This window comes from Notolepis coatsorum, assembly GCF_963971535.1.
Source record: "Notolepis coatsorum genome assembly, chromosome: 12".
Taxonomy (NCBI): domain Eukaryota; kingdom Metazoa; phylum Chordata; class Actinopteri; order Aulopiformes; family Paralepididae; genus Notolepis; species Notolepis coatsorum.
Window position 1 is genome coordinate 11,551,990 of NC_140176.1, and position 19,909 is coordinate 11,571,898.

The 19,909-nt window shown below is 41.2% G+C and overlaps 1 protein-coding gene across 1 annotated transcript; it reads right to left on the reverse strand.

Annotated features, from left to right (window-relative positions):
* Positions 1 to 1,672: 1,672 nt before the first annotated feature.
* On the reverse strand, positions 1,673 to 18,649 carry LOC311237616 (chymotrypsinogen A-like; the record flags this gene model as incomplete). Its single annotated transcript, XM_084325555.1, has 6 exons — positions 1,673 to 1,984; positions 3,668 to 3,810; positions 5,080 to 5,348; positions 10,206 to 10,368; positions 11,137 to 11,181; positions 18,637 to 18,649. The coding sequence occupies 6 exons, from the start codon at positions 18,647 to 18,649 to the stop codon at positions 1,673 to 1,675; spliced, it is 945 nt and encodes a 314-aa protein (XP_084181681.1).
* Between the last annotated feature and the right edge of the window lie 1,260 nt (positions 18,650 to 19,909).

The following is a 19,909-nucleotide window of genomic DNA, read 5'->3' on the forward strand; positions in this document are numbered from 1 at the left end:
GCTTTCTACAACGGCCGGGTACTTATCATTGCGCGCACTTCTGCCCAGAGTGACTACTAATAACACGTGTAACCGCGTGTGTGCACGACTGCACCCCTGGTCTCGGAAGCAGGGTTTTGCCCACAAGATGACATTGATGAAGGCCAAAAAGAGTCTATAGCCTCTATTTAATTTGGTTTATTCATTGTTGCTAATAAATAGTAGCTTATCTTTATTGTAGCTCATGGAGAAATGACAACTTTCATTTAAAATTATCAATCAAGCTTTATTTATACAGCACATTTCATGGAGTTGCAATGTAATGCACTTTATGAATATCAAAAGATGATATTTAAAATAAATAAGTAAGATCAGTGATAATAATACATAACATGTAGGATATCCATCACATTAAAACAGGGTCATAAAAAGATCAAATAAAGGGGGAAACAGAGAAAGCGAAAAAGGCTTCTTATATAAAAGCAAGGCTTGTTAAAGGTAGAATCTGTAATGTAAGATAAGATAAGATAAGATATTCCTTTATTGATCCCCTTGGGGAAATGCAGGCATCATAGCAGCATGGGGAAGGGGGGGGGGGGGGTGGTACAGGTAGTAAAAACAACACAGGCAGTGTAAACAATTAGGTCAATATAATTTATTATCTAACTAGCTGAAAAAAAATATTCACATTATTCACAGTGTCACATAAGGTGCAGTATGCATAAGGTAGTGTTATAATTTACTATCTACTGAGTATACATTATTCACAGTATCACAGTATCCACTGAAATATACATTATTCACAGTATCACAGTATCCACATATGTTGACAAACAGCCACTTCTAGGTAAAGGTATCTATCTATCTATCTATCTATCTATCTATCTATCTATCTATCTATCTATCTATCTATCTATCTATCTATCTATCTATCTATCTATCTATCTATCTATCTATCTATCTATCTATCTATCCACAGATGCAGGTCAACTTTAACATTAGCCTTGCACTAGCTTAATTGTGATTAGCATAATGTCACATTGCCATGTTATTACTATAATCTTTATTTTGTAACCTTTATTTACCCAGGGTAGGTTCTCTAAACACGGATACTCTTTTTCAGCTACGCCCTGCTTCACATTCACACAGTTCCATTCACACCTGGGAGCTGCCCGTACAACCACAGTCTGACACCGTTGGCCACTGAGCAACTCCACTGGAGCAGTTGGGGGTTAAGTGCCTTGCTCAAGGGCACTTCAGTGGTTGGTGTTAAGGGTATGGGAGAGAGTTGTTCATTTACTATCCCAGCCCAGAATTTTCCTGCCGGGGGATCGAACCGGCGACCTTCCGGTCACAAACCCGCTTCTCTAACCTTTAGGCCACTGCTTTCTCACCTCAGATCAGACTTTCATCTTTATTTTTTATCTTTAATCTTTTTTTTTATTATCTATTATACTTTTTATTCTTATATGTGTATTTCTATTACCCCAACATTTTCGAATAAATAAATAATAATAATAATAATATTTGAAAAAATTAAAATAAAAAGAATAACTGACCAGATCTTAAATAAAAATGTAACTCTTTAGAACCCTTTGGATCAGGCCAAAAATAATGTCATGGGGGGGCTTTACGGGGGAAACTATTTTATTTTCCTTCATTTTGACAGCAGTGTTATCATGCTGTTGAGCTCTCATGAGAAGAGGTACACGGAAAAGAGCAGAGGTATAAAGGAGAGTAGGAGGGAGATGGAGCGAGACAAGAGGTTAGCGGAACCAGCAACGCCGCCTGGCTGCTCGCTGTCCATCTGTGTGGGGTTAGGGGAATCAGCAACGCCGCCTGGCTGCTCGCTGTCCATCTGTGTTTTGAGCCAGCTCTGGTACCGGGACACGCGGGCGTAGACTCCTGGGAACCCGACCTGGGCACAACCCTCGCCAAAACTCACTACTCCAGCCTGGACCCAAACCTGGTTCTGTTTTACCACCAGTGGGCCTCCCGAATCTCCCTGCATAAGAAGGATGGTGTTATGCATGTTAAGGGTTGTGTCGTCTGCAAAATAACTAGATATACTTCAAAACCTGACAGTCTTTCTTCCTGTTTGATACCCACACATTTAAAAACCTGACAGTCTTTCTCCCTGTTTGATACCCACACAGTTTAAAACCTGACAGTCTTTCTTCCTGTTTGATACCCACACAGTTTAAAACCTGACAGTCTTTCTTCCTGTTTGATACCCACACATTTAAAAACCTGACAGTCTTTCTTCCTGTTTGATACCCACACAGTTTAAAACCTGACAGTCTTTCTTCCTGTTTGATATCCACACAGTTTAAAACCTGACAGTCTTTCTTCCTGTTTGATACCCACACAGTTTAAAACCTGACAGTCTTTCTTCCTGCTTGATACCCACACAGTTTAAAACCTGACAGTCTTTCTTCTGTTTGATACCCACACAGTTTAAAACCTGACAGTCTTTCCTCCTGTTTGATACCCACACAGTTTAAAACCTGACAGTCTTTCTTCCTGTTTGATATCCACACAGTTTAAAACCTGACAGTCTTTCTTCCTGTTTGATACCCACTGAGTTTAAAACCTGACAGTCTTTCCTCCTGTTTGATACCCACACAGTTTAAAACCTGACAGTCTTTCTTCCTGTTTGATATCCACACAGTTTAAAACCTGACAGTCTTTCTTCCTGTTTGATACCCACACAGTTTAAAACCTGACAGTGTTTCTTCTGTTTGATACCCACACAGTTTAAAACCTGACAGTCTTTCTTCCTGTTTGATACCCACACAGTTTAAAACCTGACAGTCTTTCTTCCTGTTTGATACCCACACAGTTTAAAACCTGACAGTCTTTCTTCCTGCTTGATACCCACACAGTTTAAAACCTGACAGTCTTTCTTCCTGCTTGATACCCACACAGTTTAAAACCTGACAGTCTTTCTTCCTGTTTGATATCCACACATTTAAAAACCTGACAGTCTTTCTTCCTGTTTGATACCCACACAGTTTAAAACCTGACAGTCTTTCCTCCTGTTTGATACCCACACAGTTTAAAACCTGACAGTCTTTCTTCCTGTTTGATACCCACACAGTTTAAAACCTGACAGTTTTTCTTCCTGTTTGGTACCCACACAGTTTAAAACCTGACTGTCTTTCTCCCTGTTTGATACCCACACAGTTTAAAACCTGACAGTCTTTCTTCCTGTTTGATACCCACACAGTTTAAAACCTGACAGTCTTTCTTCCTGTTTGATACCCACACATTTAAAAACCTGACAGTCTTTCTTCCTGTTTGATACCCACACAGTTTAAAACCTGACAGTCTTTCTTCCTGTTTGATATCCACACAGTTTAAAACCTGACAGTCTTTCTTCCTGTTTGATACCCACACAGTTTAAAACCTGACAGTCTTTCTTCCTGCTTGATACCCACACAGTTTAAAACCTGACAGTCTTTCTTCTGTTTGATACCCACACAGTTTAAAACCTGACAGTCTTTCCTCCTGTTTGATACCCACACAGTTTAAAACCTGACAGTCTTTCCTCCTGTTTGATACCCACACAGTTTAAAACCTGACAGTCTTTTCCTCCTGTTTGATACCCACACAGTCTCTCTTCCTGGCAGGTACGGCAGGTATAATATTATTCAATATGTTTCCCCTCTGGCCGCTGCAGGCTCACCTGACAGGAGTCCTTTCCGCCCTCGGGGACGCCTGCACAGAGCATGTTGTCTGTGATGATTCCTCCATAGTTGGAGTCGCACTGGGTGTTGGATATTATGAGCACATCCACCTCCTGCAGCCTCTGTGGGAAGGGGAGGGACACTGGAGAAGAAGAAGAAGAAGAAGAAGATGAAGAAGATGAAGAAGATTGACTTTAATGCCTGTCAATTGCATACCCAAAGTTATTTGAAAGCTATCCTTGAACCAGTTATAGCACAATGCATGAGCCTGGCCTCTTTTGAAAGGAAACATTCTGAATCTTCTTCCACAACAGAAAGAATCACTCCGAATGCTACTGTAATAGAGTTACAGAGGTTTGATCACACTGAAATAAACTTTTTTCTTTTTTAACTTCAGTCTGAATTATTCTCCGAACAGATGCCCCTTACAGGGGTTAAAAAGTACTTCCTGCCTCCTGAACTCTGTGTTCCGCTCTATATCATGTAGTTGGCGTTCCCGTTACTTATATATTTTATATATATATCACTGAGGCTGCAGTGGGTTTACAAACCAGAGACTCCCACTAAGTGGTACGACTATATATATATATATATATATATATATATATATATATATATATATATATATATATATATGACTGTATATACCAATATCTGTCTGTACATACCTGCATGTAATTCTTTTTGCATATCTGTAGATACTATATCTATATCTGTACATATCCCTTACCTACTCTTACTAGTTACGCAGCTGGCCAGTATGACAATTACTACCATAGTGTCTTTATACCTGTATCATTCACTGTACATATTAATGCTACAACTCACATGATTAACACTATTATTAGCTCATTTATATATTTTATACCCAGTTTAATCACCCAGTACATTGTATATTACTATTGCACTTTACTGTTACATCTTCACTCTGGATGGATGCCACGCCTCTTTTCGTTGTACTGTACTTGTGCTGTATGACGACAATACATTTGAATCTAATCTAATTGATTCACCTCATCATTCAATGCAGCATTTTGCAACACAGAGTTGAATAAAAGTACCAGTATTACAGACCTAATAATACTCGGGTAAAGTACAAATCCCCCAAAAACAGTACTTAACCCTTTCACTGCCACACGACAGAAGGTTAACCCTTTACTATCACACAACCGACGGCGATGCTCCATCATTAGCATCATTAGCTCCGCATCCGCAGAGCTAATGATGCTAATGATGGAGCATCCCCGTCGGTTGTGTGATAGTAAAGGGCTAACCTTCTGTATTGTCACAGTGAAAGGGTTAACCGGCTGTCGTGTGGCAGTGAAAGGGTTAAGTATTGTAACAAAGTACAATTACTCAAGTACTTTCCACCCCTGGTGATCTCCCTCCGTGAACTGGTCATGTGACTCACCGTCGCTGTTGATGGTTCCCCAGCCGGTCACCCAGCTCGTGGTCCCGGCGCTGAAGTCACTGCCGCTCCCCGCCAGACACACCGGCCCGATGTAGTCGCTGAAGTCGACGGGCTCCGAGAGTTGGAGCAGACACACGTCGTTGTCCTTCTCCGGGGTGTTGTAGTCGGCATGCTTGACGATCCGCAGCACCGCCCTGGACACCTCGTTCACGTTGAAGCCCTGCTGGGTGTCTCGGCCCAGGTACACCACGAGATCCGACGTGCTGGCGCTGAGAGTAAGAGACGATGAATAATATCATAACAGCTTTTACCCAAAGTGCTTTACAATGTCATGCCTCACGTTCAGCGACCAGGCAAAGTGGCAACCCGCTCATCGGGAGCAGTTAGGGGTTAAGTGTCTTTGCTCAAGGACACTTCGACGCGCTGCCGGGAGGAGATGGAATTGAACCGGGAACCTTCTAATGACCAGAAGGCCGCTCTATTTCCTGAGCCACTGTACCCAATACAGTATCTAAGGAAGAAGAAGGCACAATAGAGCAAAGTGGGAAAAGTAAATTACTTGAATGACTTGGAACCCACGTGTGAAAAAGACTGGTATGGACCTTTAATAATTTTTTTTTTTTATCCACTTTTTCTCCCATTTTTCTATATTTTCTCCCATCCCAATTTCGTATCATCCAATTCAACCCTCCCCTGTCACGAACGCTGTTTCTTGCCTCCCACAAGCCGGCTGCAATGTGGACTAAGTCATACATAGCACAAGTCCCCTCCGGTACTTGAGGTAACAGCAGTCGCATCTTTTCACCTGCGCAGCTCGATCTCTCAGTGGCGAGGAGTAACGCGTGGGAGGCTCACGCTGCCCCCGACACTTCCTGATTCTACTGCGCAGGCGCACCAACCGACCTGTAGGAGTCGCTGTCCACAACGCCCGATCCCCACCCATCAGTTTCCCACCCCCTAATACGGCCAATGTGTATTAGTATGAACGACCAGCTAAACTGAAAGCAATGTGGAGCGCTGGGCTCGAACAGTCAAGCCCAGCGTCTCCGTCATTCGTGGCGAGCGCCTTGCCCACTACGCCACGTAGCCGCCAGGACCTTTAATACGGTTAAAGGTACCCAACAGAGTTTTCCTGAAAACAGCTTGCTTTTGTTTAATGCTAGTGCAGTCACAGTGTCTGTTTGGAGCATGGCCGTTCGGAGCGTGTGCTCAGTTGGAGCGTGGGCTCTTTCGGAACGCATGCCCGATTGCTTGGCCCCCGGAAATGCAGCCCAAAATGTAGCTTGTCGTCATAGCTGGCATCTGGCCAAATGGCACCAAATTCGACACTGCACAGCAATACACCTGACAAGTGTGAAGTTGATCGAAATGACCAGTTCTCGAGATATGCGTGAAGTTAGTTGTTATAGCGCCACCATCAGGCCAAATGGCACCAAATTCTACACTCTACTCCCCTCGGTCCTCCAGAATACAACGGCAGAGTGTGAAGTCGATCGGATGAATGCTTCTCGAGATATGCAAAGGACAGTCAGAGAGACACATAGACAGAGATTCCTTCCTTTATACGTTAGATTTACATTTCCATCCAAATAGACAGTTTTCTGTTGTTGTTCTATAGCAGGGGTCAGCAACCTTAGGCGCGAGTGCCACCATTGGCATGCGGTATCTAAACCAATGGCATGCTAGCAAGTGCGTAAGAGAGAAACCTTTTTGGAAATGTTGAAGTGTCCTCTCATCCCCATGCTGAGTTACCTCTTTCACCGCCTTTGGTAGTTTGACTGATATACCAGGGATATTTCAGGGTCAGAGCCAATCAGAAGGGTCAGTCTGTTGTTGTTTGCCGAACATTAAGGGTTAAAACACCATTTTGAGACCAAACATGAGAAAAACGTAACGGATGATGCAGACAAGGCTGAATGTGTTCAGGTATGGCAAGCAAGCATCTCAGAAAGACCACAGCATTCCTGTATAGCACTTTTATATAATTATAAGAGGAGGATGGTTATTAAAACTATTGCTATGCATGTTGCCTATATGGATGGAATGGAATTACAGATCTGTTGCAGATTTACATTTTGATATGGCAACACTGATTAACAAGAACATTTTACAATGGCACTTCATATCTAAAAGGTTGCTCTATATCAGCGGTTCCCAAACTTTTTTGGCCGTGCACCCCCTGTCACCTCCCGACCTAGCTCGCGCACCACCCAATGGGTTTCTGTTAGAAAAAATTGTTGCTGGTCTCCGTGCACAGATTTAATTTTTTATTTTATCTCTTCCCACGGCGACTATAGATAGGGAATTTCTTTATTTAATTAAAATGTTCACGACAATACTCTGCCAGCATGTTTAATATCCATAATACTAAAGGTTTGACTAAGATTTGTATGAAATTTTATTGTAGGATTTTTTTTTTTTTTTTTTACCACCATTAGCCTTTTCATGTCACGCACCCCCTAGAGGGCGCTCGCGCACCACAAGGGGTGCGCGCACCACAGTTTGGGAACCACTGCTCTATATAGTCTACAGGCTGAATAAATCCTACCCGATAAAACCTTTGCAAAGTCCATTTTTGCTTTCGTAATGTTTACATCCCATCCGTGTTAAAGGAACACGCCAACATTATGGGAAATGCGCTTACTGTTTTCTCTCAGAGTCAGACAAGAAGATAGATACCAATTTCTAGCTTTGCTTAGCAGAAACGAATGGAAGCGGTTACCGACCGCTAGCCTTGCTTAAAACTTCGGAAGAGTTTGGATGAATCAGTCAAATGCACAGATCCCTCGTGTGCTGCAGTGCTAGTCGAAATTCTAGGTTCTGAAATCCTACCTACAGAACCGATAGTGGACAAACGCTACAGAATAGGCACCGTAAACTACAACAACAACAAAGAAAGAGTGATCATTGCTAGCCTACGTGAAACTGAAACAAGAGACACGATCATCAGGGAAGCACGCAAGAAATGGGGAAAACTGATTTATAAAGGGAAAAAAGTGTCGTTCTATGAGGACATGTGCAAGGAAGCTATAACTCTACGTGCCCGCTACAAGGATGTGGTGCATCAGCTCTATGAGAAAGGTCTCCATCCCATCCTACGTTATCCAGCTAATCTTTCCATTGTGGAGGGAGATGGAAAAAGATTCGTGCTACGTTCGCTTGAGGCGGCAGAAGATTACATGAAGAATACAAAAAGTGGATGACAAGATTCATCTTTTTTGGATAACTTTGCAATCACACAGACATCAAAAACGGCATCATACAAGCTTTTGATAACATTGAGGTATAAATAATTTAATATAAAACGCTAAACACTATATATATAGATTCATGGTAATATTATGCAGGTCATGATTTGATACCGACTTTTTTGGATCATTCTAGAATTTTCTATTTTCTTTTTTTACTTGAAGGCTATGTGTCATAATGGAATATACTGGAATACACTGGATTGATATTGTTTTTTGCTTGAAGAAGACCGGAAGGGTCGAAACGTTGCATCTGCCTTTTTGTCAAATAAACACCTTGGAACTACTAATGAGTTGCGAGCCCTGCTTTATCTTATGTATTACTGTTTTTAAAGTTTGGCTCAGCACCAACAAACGGAGGATGTGCGTTATTTATTTTTTCTTGATATTGTTCTATGACACGAGGAATGTACTGGAACAACAACAACAATCTGCAAGTCATGATCGGCTGACAGCATTCTGGAATACAATGCCTTTTTCAATGATGGCCCTGGAAAATAACAACGATATGAGACTTGGACATGAAATAGATGTGAAGAACAGCGACCACCATAACAGATTAATGACCACTCTTGACGGGGGACGATCTGCATACAAGTATTTAAAAACCTCCTTGTTATTCTAGATGTGTAAACATGCAAAGTTATTTAAAAAAATAAAAAATGTAAGTAGTTATTCCCTGATTTTATGGATTTCGATAATCTAATTCTAAACATAGTTTTTTCTTTTTCTTTATTTCTTTATTTCTGAAATGTTCTAACCAATACATGTTAGTAGAAGGTTAAAAAAAAAAAAAAAAAAAAGTTTAAATGAGTATACTAATTGAGGTATATTTTTCATTTTGTTTAATTACATTAACGGGAGAGTGGCTTGGCCACAGGTGACATTCTATTAAATTAGAATTAAAAGTTTAGATTCTATGGTAATTTACATAGGAAAGTTTGGGATAAATTGCTCATTCTGGGCTGACCGGAGGTGCAAGATAGGATGGAGTTGTACGCAAAGGAGGTATCAAATAGGTACCTTGTACGGCTCTTTAAGGGAGGGGGGGATCAGGGGATTATATATATATGTATGTTTTTAAGCTCGGCGCTCAACAGGACCTCAATGATTGGATATATATCCATAGTGAATTCGTACTCCAGACGAATTACAAACAAATACACAACAACTTGTATAGATTATGGCTAGTTTGAATATAATGATTTGGAACACTGGGGGTATAAACAACCGAAATAAACGCAAAAGCGTGCTCACACTGATGAAAAACAAACAGGTGGATGTCCGTAGCTGGTCCGTAACTGGCTACCGCCTGGACTGACAGTGACACGCTGTCCGTTGTATATAACCTGGATGGAGGGAAGCACGCATCCACTCTGTGCTGTCCGTACGACTCTCTGCAGCGCTTTGCGGTTGAGGGCAGAGCGGGTTCTATACCAGGCGGTGATGCGTCCAGTCAGAATGCTCTCAGTTGTGCCTCTGTAGAAGGCCGTAGGATCTGGTCGCTCCATATACCCGTTCAAAATCCCAACGTGGAACCACAAAAATACACGGCCGCCAATTTGAATATGAGCTCGTTTTTCTTCACTGCCGAAAGACGGACCCTTGTATGGACATACAAGGGGTTTTCTTTTATTTAACCCTTTCACTGCCGCACTACCAAGCGGTTAACCCTTTCACTGCGACAATACACGGAAGGTTAACCCTTGCACTGCCACACAACAGCAGGTTAACCCTTTCACTGCCACACTACAGAAGGTTAACCCTTTACTAACCGTCGGTAGTGTGATAGTTAAAGGTGTTAACCATCTGTAGTGTGGCAGTGAAAGGGTTATAGGTGGGAGAGGAATGTTCATGTGCACCAGAACTGGGTCTCACCTCGGGAAGCAGTGAGCAGCGGTCAGAACCCACTGGCTGTTAATGAGGGACCCTCCGCAGAAGTGGCTGCCGGACCTGTGGAGGCTGGCCTGCCATGGCCAGGTGCCTGCGGGAGCGTCCTCCCCGCCCACGATCTTACTGTTGAGGGGCGCCGTGCCACAGGCTGCAGACAGACAGGGGAGAGCTCGGGTTTCAGTGAGAGCTCTAGTTTCAGCTCCGGTTTCAGTGAGAGCTCTGGTTTCAGCTCCGGTTTCAGTGAGAGCTCTAGTTTCAGCTCCGGTTTCAGTGAGAGCTCTGGTTTCAGCTCGGGTTTCAGTGAGAGCTCTAGTTTCAGCTCTAGTTTCAGATCCAGTTTCAGCTCTAGTTTTACTAATAGCTCTAGTTTCAGCTCTAGCTCTAGTTTTACTAATAGATCTAGTTTCAGCTCTAGTTTTACTAATAGCTCTAGTTTCAGCTCTAGTTTTACTAATAGCTCTAGTTTCAGCTCTAGTTTTACTAATAGCTCTAGTTTCAGCTCTAGTTTTACTAATAGCTCTAGTTTCAGCTCTAGCTCTAGTTTTACTAATAGCTCTAGTTTCAGCTCTAGTTTTACTAATAGCTCTAGTTTCAGCTCTAGTTTTACTAATAGCTCTAGTTTCAGCTCTAGTTTTACTAATAGCTCTAGTTTCAGCTCTAGCTCTAGTTTTACTAATAGCTCTAGTTTCAGCTCTAGTTTTACTAATAGCTCTAGTTTCAGTGATATCTCTAGTTCCAGCTCTAGTTTCAGTGATTTCTAGTTTCGAAAGCTACACCTTTAGTGTGTTCAATAATGAATGAATGAATACATCATAATGGTTACTTTGAGCAGGGGAAAATGAATGAATGAATGCATGGAGTAGATTTGAAAGAACGAATGAATTGAATCGAAAGAAATAATGAAAGCAGAACTCACCGTCCAGCTGTGCCCTGCCCTGCCCATGGCCATGTGCTATGCCTCCTGGAAAGAAGCAGAGAGGGGTTTTAGTCAAAGATGTTGTTGTTGTTGTTGTTGTTGTTGTTGTTGTTGTTGTTGTTGTTGTTGTTGTTGTTGTTGTTGTAACCAGACCAACCAGATAACCAGACCCAGCAGATAACCAGACCCAGCAGATAACCAGACCAACCGGATAACCAGACCAACCGGATAACCAGACCAACCGGATAACCAGACCCAGCAGATAACCAGACCAAGCAGATAACCAGACCAACCGGATAACCAGACCCAGCAGATAACCAGACCAAGCAGATAACCAGACCAACCGGATAACCAGACCCAGCAGATAACCAGACCAAGCAGATAACCAGACCAACCGGATAACCAGACCCAGCAGATAACCAGACCAAGCAGATAACCAGACCAACCGGATAACCAGACCAACCGGATAACCAGACCAACCAGATAACCAGAGGATAGTTTTCTTGTTCTTATGCAACTCGGAAATGTTGTTGACACACCAGGGAATGTGCTCATAATATTCCTTGAGCACGTCGTCTCTGCGGAATCAGAGTGTCGTTGGAGTGTTTACAAAGAGGAGTGGCCTGCACTTCAGCTAAGCTGACCAAGAGAACCCTCCAATCGTGAAGTCACTGGGATGTGAAACCTGCCCCATAGTCCGTGTTTGGGGCTCTGAATTGGGATTTGAAACCTGGGGCTGCCCCATAGAATAGAATAGAATAGAATAGAAATACTTTAATCATCCCGAGGGAAATTTGACACTACAAATCGCTCACAGTAAACATTTAGACATTTAGACGGAACAAAGTCACGAATAAGAATAACAAAACAAATTGCCTAAGAATAAGAATAGAATAGGCCTAAGAATAAGATAATAATAATAGAGTACGGAAAGGATTCACATTTCGTACGTTATGTATATACATTCTAGTATAAAATATACAGTAAAAAGTCTACAGTAAGTGTAATATTGAACAGTGTTGTTTTAAAAGTAAAAGTCCGAAGATAAGAGCAATATTTAGGTATTTACCTAGTTGCCTTAATGTTCAAAGGCTTAACCTGTTACAGTATATTTATGTAGCTAATATATGTAAATATATATATATATATATATATATATATATATATATATATATATATATATATATATATATATATATATATATATATATATATATATATATATATATATATATATATATAAATGTGCGAATTGGCTAAGGTAATTTATACGCCTCCTATTCTATAATAATATTTCGAATGGCATTGGTCCGGATGGGAGAATTCAGTACTGTACAGAACCTTCGGTTTAATCATCTTCCCTTTATTAATTTCCGTAGATTTTTTTGTACACATGATCTCAAGAAGGTACTGAACGAGATCAGTGGCAGTTTTTAATGTTTGGTCATTATTAGCATGGTGTTATTCACTGTCAAAGATGCAAAGAAAAATCTTAATTCATATTCTCCTTGTTTCATCACAATTTAAGCAAGCCTAGTAATACACACAATATTTCTGACACTGTGATTACGTTCCCTGAGGTCCATAGATGTCCCTAGATACCAAGAATATGCAAATGGCCTTGTAGAAGTGGAGCAATATTTTATTTACCTAGGTATTTACCTAGTTGCCTTAATGTTCAAAGGCTTAACCTGTTACAGTATATTTATGTAGCTAATATATGTAAATATATATATATAAATGTGCGAATTGGCTATAATAAGGTAATTTATACGCCTCCTATTCTATAATAATATTTCTAATGCATTGGTCCGGATGGGAGAATTCAGTACTGTATCTACAGAACCTTCGGTTTAATCATCTTCCCTTAATTAATTTCCTTCGATTTTTTTGTACACATGATCTCAGAGGCAGAGCTGTCTGTGTGCAGCGCGCTTCAGCACGGGGACAGCACTTTCATTAAGGAGTACCTGTATGTATAAGAAGTACCCGTATGTGTAGCGACTCGCGAGGAGTGTGTAATAATGACTCGCTGCGGCTCGCTTCTCGTGCAGAGACAGAGAGGAGAGATCGTTCACAACTTTTAAATAATAATAATAATTTCTCTAGAGTATCGATAGCAGTACCGATGACATCGGAGCTTATAAATACTCCGGTATTTTCGAATATAGTACCGGTTCCCGTTTAGAACCGGGGTCCGGGGGTCATCCCTACTGCTGCCTACTAATGCTTACCACTTGTATCTATTGCTATGTCCGCCCATCACAATCACGTGAGCTGTATTAACGCCTGTCCCGTCTCCCTGTCTCCCTGTGAGTGGCTGTCCAGGAGTGTTGGACGTCCCGTGCTGAAGACCGGGAGGATGCGACCCCCTCTGCGCCTCTCCGGCTGTCTCGAAGTGCCGAAGACCGGGAGGATGCAACCCTCTCCGGCTGTCTCGAAGTGCTGAAGACTGGGAGGATGCGACCCTCTCTGCGCCGCCCCTTAGCTCAATCCGCTATCAGCTCTATCTTTAATCTTTCAAAATGTTCAGTTGCTATGTATGTGTGTGTTGGGCCGGCCTTTAGTATTTTAAAATAAAAAAAATTATAAAAACGGCAAACTTTTGACTATTCCATGTTATTGATGTGTTAATGTTTAAACAATGCATTTTCAACGCTCATGCTTTAATGTAAAGTTTGGTAGACGTCTATGTCATGACGTTGAAACAACGTCTAAGCTTAGACGTTCAAAACACGTCTAAGCTTAGACGTTCAAAACACGTCTAGAATAGACGTCTACCAAACTTTCACTTTTCACCCCATTCTAGACTGATTTTAGACGTCTATGTCATGACGTTGAAACAACGTCTAAACATAGACGTTCAAAACACGTCTAAGCTTAGACGTTCAAAACACGTCTAGAATAGACGTCTACCAAACTTTCACTTTTCACCCCATTCTAGACTGATTTTAGACGTCTATGTCATGACGTTGAAACAACGTCTAAACATAGACGTTCAAAACACGTCTAAGCTTAGACGTTCAAAACACGTCTAGAATAGACGTCTACCAAACTTTCACTTTTCACCCCATTCTAGACTGATTTTAGACGTCTATGTCATGACGTTGAAACAACGTCTAAACATAGACGTTCAAAACACGTCTAAGCTTAGACGTTCAAAACACGTCTAGAATAGACGTCTACCAAACTTTCACTTTTCACCCCATTCTAGACTGATTTTAGACGTCTATGTCATGACCTTGAAACAACGTCTAAACATAGACGTTCAAAAAACGTCTAAGCTTAGACGTTCAAAACACGTCTAGAATAGACGTCTACCAAACTTTCACTTTTCACCCCATTCTAGACTGATTTTAGACGTCTATGTCATGACGTTGAAACAACGTCTAAACATAGACGTTCAAAACACGTCTAAGCTTAGACGTTCAAAACACGTCTAGAATAGACGTCTACCAAACTTTCACGTTTCACCCCATTCTAGACTGATTTTAGACGTCTATGTCATGACGTTGAAACAACGTCTAAACATAGACGTTCAAAAAACGTCTAAGCTTAGACATTCAAAACACGTCTAGAATAGACGTCTACCAAACTTTCACTTTTCACCCCATTCTAGACTGATTTTAGACGTCTATGTCATGACGTTGAAACAACGTCTAAACATAGACGTTCAAAACACGTCTAAGCTTAGACGTTGAAAACACGTCTAGAATAGACGTCTACCAAACTTTCACTTTTCACCCCATTCTAGACTGATTTTAGACATCTTAACAACGTCTAAGCTTAGACGTTCAAAACACGTCTAAGCTTAGACGTTGAAAACACGTCTAGAATAGACGTCTACCAAACTTTCACTTTTCACCCCATTCTAGACCGAATTTAGCCTAGACGTCTATGGGCCATTTAGACGTCTTTTAAACATCTATTCAAATTGCTCAGAGGGATATGTTTGGGGCTCTGAATTTATGAGGCCATAACATGTTTACGTGAGCTCTAATGTGTGCATAATAGTAAAGACATATTAGTACAGTAGGTACTAGGTAGTAATATAGGCAAGGAAGATTCATTAGTGGAAGAGTGCATGATAGTGCACTGTAAAAAATGTGCATCATCTCGTCACTTTTAAACTATCAGCTAATTTTATTAAACTAAAACTGTGTAAAATGCAAATCATAAATGCTTCAAATTCATTGAATTCAGCTCAATTAGATTTCAAACGGCACATCAATTCCTCTATATCTATCCACTTGTTTATAGTTAACGGGTACATTAAATTAGACTAATACGTCATTCGTTTGTGTTGCCAAGCTGGTTGATATTTGAAATTCCATCGCAACGATACATCTTTAGGAACTATTTTTCTACACCAAGTTCACTGAAATCGATATAAAGACCCTAGAATTGTCTGCATTCATCCTAGATTTTTCCTGACGGTGCAACTTGCTGTATAAAAGCAATAATACACTCAAACCAGTGGGATATCATGAATATTGCCACTCTGTGATGATGCCTACGCTGCCTGTGGGAGCATCACAGCCGTGGTAATATTCATGATATTCCACTGGGTTTTGTGTATTATTGCTTAATTAGTCTTTTGATCTACTCTACTAATTCCTGCTGTGCTGTACAGTACAGAGGACATCCAGGGCTTTCCATTGATGTATTGCATGATAGAGTGGCATGCTGGGAAGTGCCTCTTTTTTTCATCCAAAATGGCAGGAATAGGAACCAGCACATTTGGAAAGAGGAGAGGTAAGTCAAATACTGTTTATTATGTTTTTTTTTTTACTATGAAAATCATATATATTCTTGTTTATTAACATGTTAGGAATGATGATCGCTACCTGTTGAGTACATGGTGCAGATGCAATGCCGAACCTTTGAAGCTGTTTTGCACACGGCACATTTTGCCACTGTTGTGTTCATATAGATATAGACCACCGCAACATTTCCGGTATTCTGAAATCGTGGGAGAGAGCGGGGGGACGACGCTCCCGAACTCCGCACGCGCAGAGTCTGCGCATGCGGAGTTGGGGAGTAGGTGCGAAAAAGTGACTATAGCTCGGCCGAGAAAGTGCCGGAGATAAGAGCAATATTTAGGTATTTACCTAGTTGCCTTAATGTTCAAAGGCTTAACCTGTTACAGTATATTTATGTAGCTAATATATGTAAATATATATATATATATATATATATATATATATATATATATATATATATATATATATATATATATATAAATGTGCGAATTGGCTAAGGTAATTTATACGCCTCCTATTCTATAATAATATTTCGAATGGCATTGGTCCGGATGGGAGAATTCAGTACTGTACAGAACCTTCGGTTTAATCATCTTCCCTTTATTAATTTCCGTAGATTTTTTTGTACACATGATCTCAAGAAGGTACTGAACGAGATCAGTGGCAGTTTTTAATGTTTGGTCATTATTAGCATGGTGTTATTCACTGTCAAAGATGCAAAGAAAAATCTTAATTCATATTCTCCTTGTTTCATCACAATTTAAGCAAGCCTAGTAATACACACAATATTTCTGACACTGTGATTACGTTCCCTGAGGTCCATAGATGTCCCTAGATACCAAGAATATGCAAATGGCCTTGTAGAAGTGGAGCAATATTTTATTTACCTAGGTATTTACCTAGTTGCCTTAATGTTCAAAGGCTTAACCTGTTACAGTATATTTATGTAGCTAATATATGTAAATATATATATATAAATGTGCGAATTGGCTATAATAAGGTAATTTATACGCCTCCTATTCTATAATAATATTTCTAATGCATTGGTCCGGATGGGAGAATTCAGTACTGTATCTACAGAACCTTCGGTGTAATCATCTTCCCTTAATTAATTTCCTTCGATTTTTTTGTACACATGATCTCAGAGGCAGAGCTGTCTGTGTGCAGCGCGCTTCAGCACGGGGACAGCACTTTCATTAAGGAGTACCTGTATGTATAAGAAGTACCCGTATGTGTAGCGACTCGCGAGGAGTGTGTAATAATGACTCGCTGCGGCTCGCTTCTCGTGCAGAGACAGAGAGGAGAGATCGTTCACAACTTTTAAATAATAATAATAATTTCTCTAGAGTATCGATAGCAGTACCGATGACATCGGAGCTTATAAATACTCCGGTATTTTCGAATATAGTACCGGTTCCCGTTTAGAACCGGGGTCCGGGGGTCATCCCTACTGCTGCCTACTAATGCTTACCACTTGTATCTATTGCTATGTCCGCCCATCACAATCACGTGAGCTGTATTAACGCCTGTCCCGTCTCCCTGTCTCCCTGTGAGTGGCTGTCCAGGAGTGTTGGACGTCCCGTGCTGAAGACCGTTGAAAACACGTCTAGAATAGACGTCTACCAAACTTTCACTTTTCACCCCATTCTAGACTGATTTTAGACATCTTAACAACGTCTAAGCTTAGACGTTCAAAACACGTCTAAGCTTAGACGTTGAAAACACGTCTAGAATAGACGTCTACCAAACTTTCACTTTTCATCCCATTCTAGACCGAATTTAGCCTAGACGTCTATGGGCCATTTAGACGTCTTTTAAACATCTATTCAAATTGCTCAGAGGGATATGTTTGGGGCTCTGAATTTATGAGGCCATAACATGTTTACGTGAGCTCTAATGTGTGCATAATAGTAAAGACATATTAGTACAGTAGGTACTAGGTAGTAATATAGGCAAGGAAGATTCATTAGTGGAAGAGTGCATGACTGTAAAAAATGTGCATCATCTCGTCACTTTTAAACTATCAGCTAATTTTATTAAACTAAAACTGTGTAAAATGCAAATCATAAATGCTTCAAATTCATTGAATTCAGCTCAATTAGATTTCAAACGGCACATCAATTCCTCTATATCTATCCACTTGTTTATAGTTAACGGGTACATTAAATTAGACTAATACGTCATTCGTTTGTGTTGCCAAGCTGGTTGATATTTGAAATTCCATCGCAACGATACATCTTTAGGAACTATTTTTCTACACCAAGTTCACTGAAATCGATATAAAGACCCTAGAATTGTCTGCATTCATCCTAGATTTTTCCTGACGGTGCAACTTGCTGTATAAAAGCAATAATACACTCAAACCAGTGGGATATCATGAATATTGCCACTCTGTGATGATGCCTACGCTGCCTGTGGGAGCATCACAGCCGTGGTAATATTCATGATATTCCACTGGGTTTTGTGTATTATTGCTTAATTAGTCTTTTGATCTACTCTACTAATTCCTGCTGTGCTGTACAGTACAGAGGACATCCAGGGCTTTCCATTGATGTATTGCATGATAGAGTGGCATGCTGGGAAGTGCCTCTTTTTTTCATCCAAAATGGCAGGAATAGGAACCAGCACATTTGGAAAGAGGAGAGGTAAGTCAAATACTGTTTATTATGTTTTTTTTTTTACTATGAAAATCATATATATTCTTGTTTATTAACATGTTAGGAATGATGATCGCTACCTGTTGAGTACATGGTGCAGATGCAATGCCGAACCTTTGAAGCTGTTTTGCACACGGCACATTTTGCCACTGTTGTGTTCATATAGATATAGACCACCGCAACATTTCCGGTATTCTGAAATCGTGGGAGAGAGCGGGGGGACGACGCTCCCGAACTCCGCACGCGCAGAGTCTGCGCATGCGGAGTTGGGGAGTAGGTGCGAAAAAGTGACTATAGCTCGGCCGAGAAAGTGCCGGGATTGGTCTCTCCGTGTTCAGGAGACTCGTATAAAAGTATATTGGATCATGTCTCCAGCACCTCCACATCCGTATCTACAACCACTTAATGTCAAGGCTCTCATCCACATAACATTCATCCATTTTCTCCTCCCGCTCTCTCCTCCATGAGCTCAATGTAACGTGGAAGTGCAGTGGTTATGGCCCACCTCTCCGAGGACAGACTTTTTGGCTCATCCATCGAGGAGGTGACGGTGGCCTGTAAGGAGATGGAGGAGCAGCGGCTGATCTTGGGTCGTCACTTCTCCCGGAGGGAGAGCAGAGAATGACCCAACGCGAAGCGTCGCAAGGCCATGGCCTGCAGCGCTTCACAGAGCAACGCTCCCTGCCCTGTTGTCGCTTGGGGGGGATACAGCTCTGCCAGAAGAGGCAACTGCTGTACGACCACCCGACCCCCTAAACGGGATGAAGTGTGTTGAAGTCAGAGGTTCTATGTAGGATTGTTAGTAACTGTCTAACTGCATATATAACTGTTTCCACTAGAGGACGCTCTAGGCGGAGCCACTCAAGACGCCACCAGGTGGCGAGTATAAATAGAGATGTCTCCTCCTACTCTACCTCTTTCCCCCCAGCCTCTCAGTGAGAGGAGACCTCATGTGCCGCTGCTCATACCATGTGAATGAATAAACCACGCCGCTTAAAGGAAAACTCCAACATTTTGGGAAATTAGCTTATTTAACATCTTCCCTGGAGTTAGACAAGAAGATGCATAGTTTAGGTTCGTGTTAACGTTAGATAATGTACAAAATAAACGTATTCCGCTGCTATAGACGTCGCTCTTTTATTTTGAAACCCCCCAGAAAGGAAGTCATTGCTCTCGTTATCTGCTTGAGTGTCCGGTTAGCTCCGTTAGCGTGCAGTAGTTAGTAGTATATCAATACCAGCCATTGGATTACTGTTTTCTAAATTTTAAGTCATGGTATCCATAAACTTCAATCGGTTCGGATCCTTTGAATGAATGAGAATGTAAACAAACACGGCTTCACGTAGAAATCAC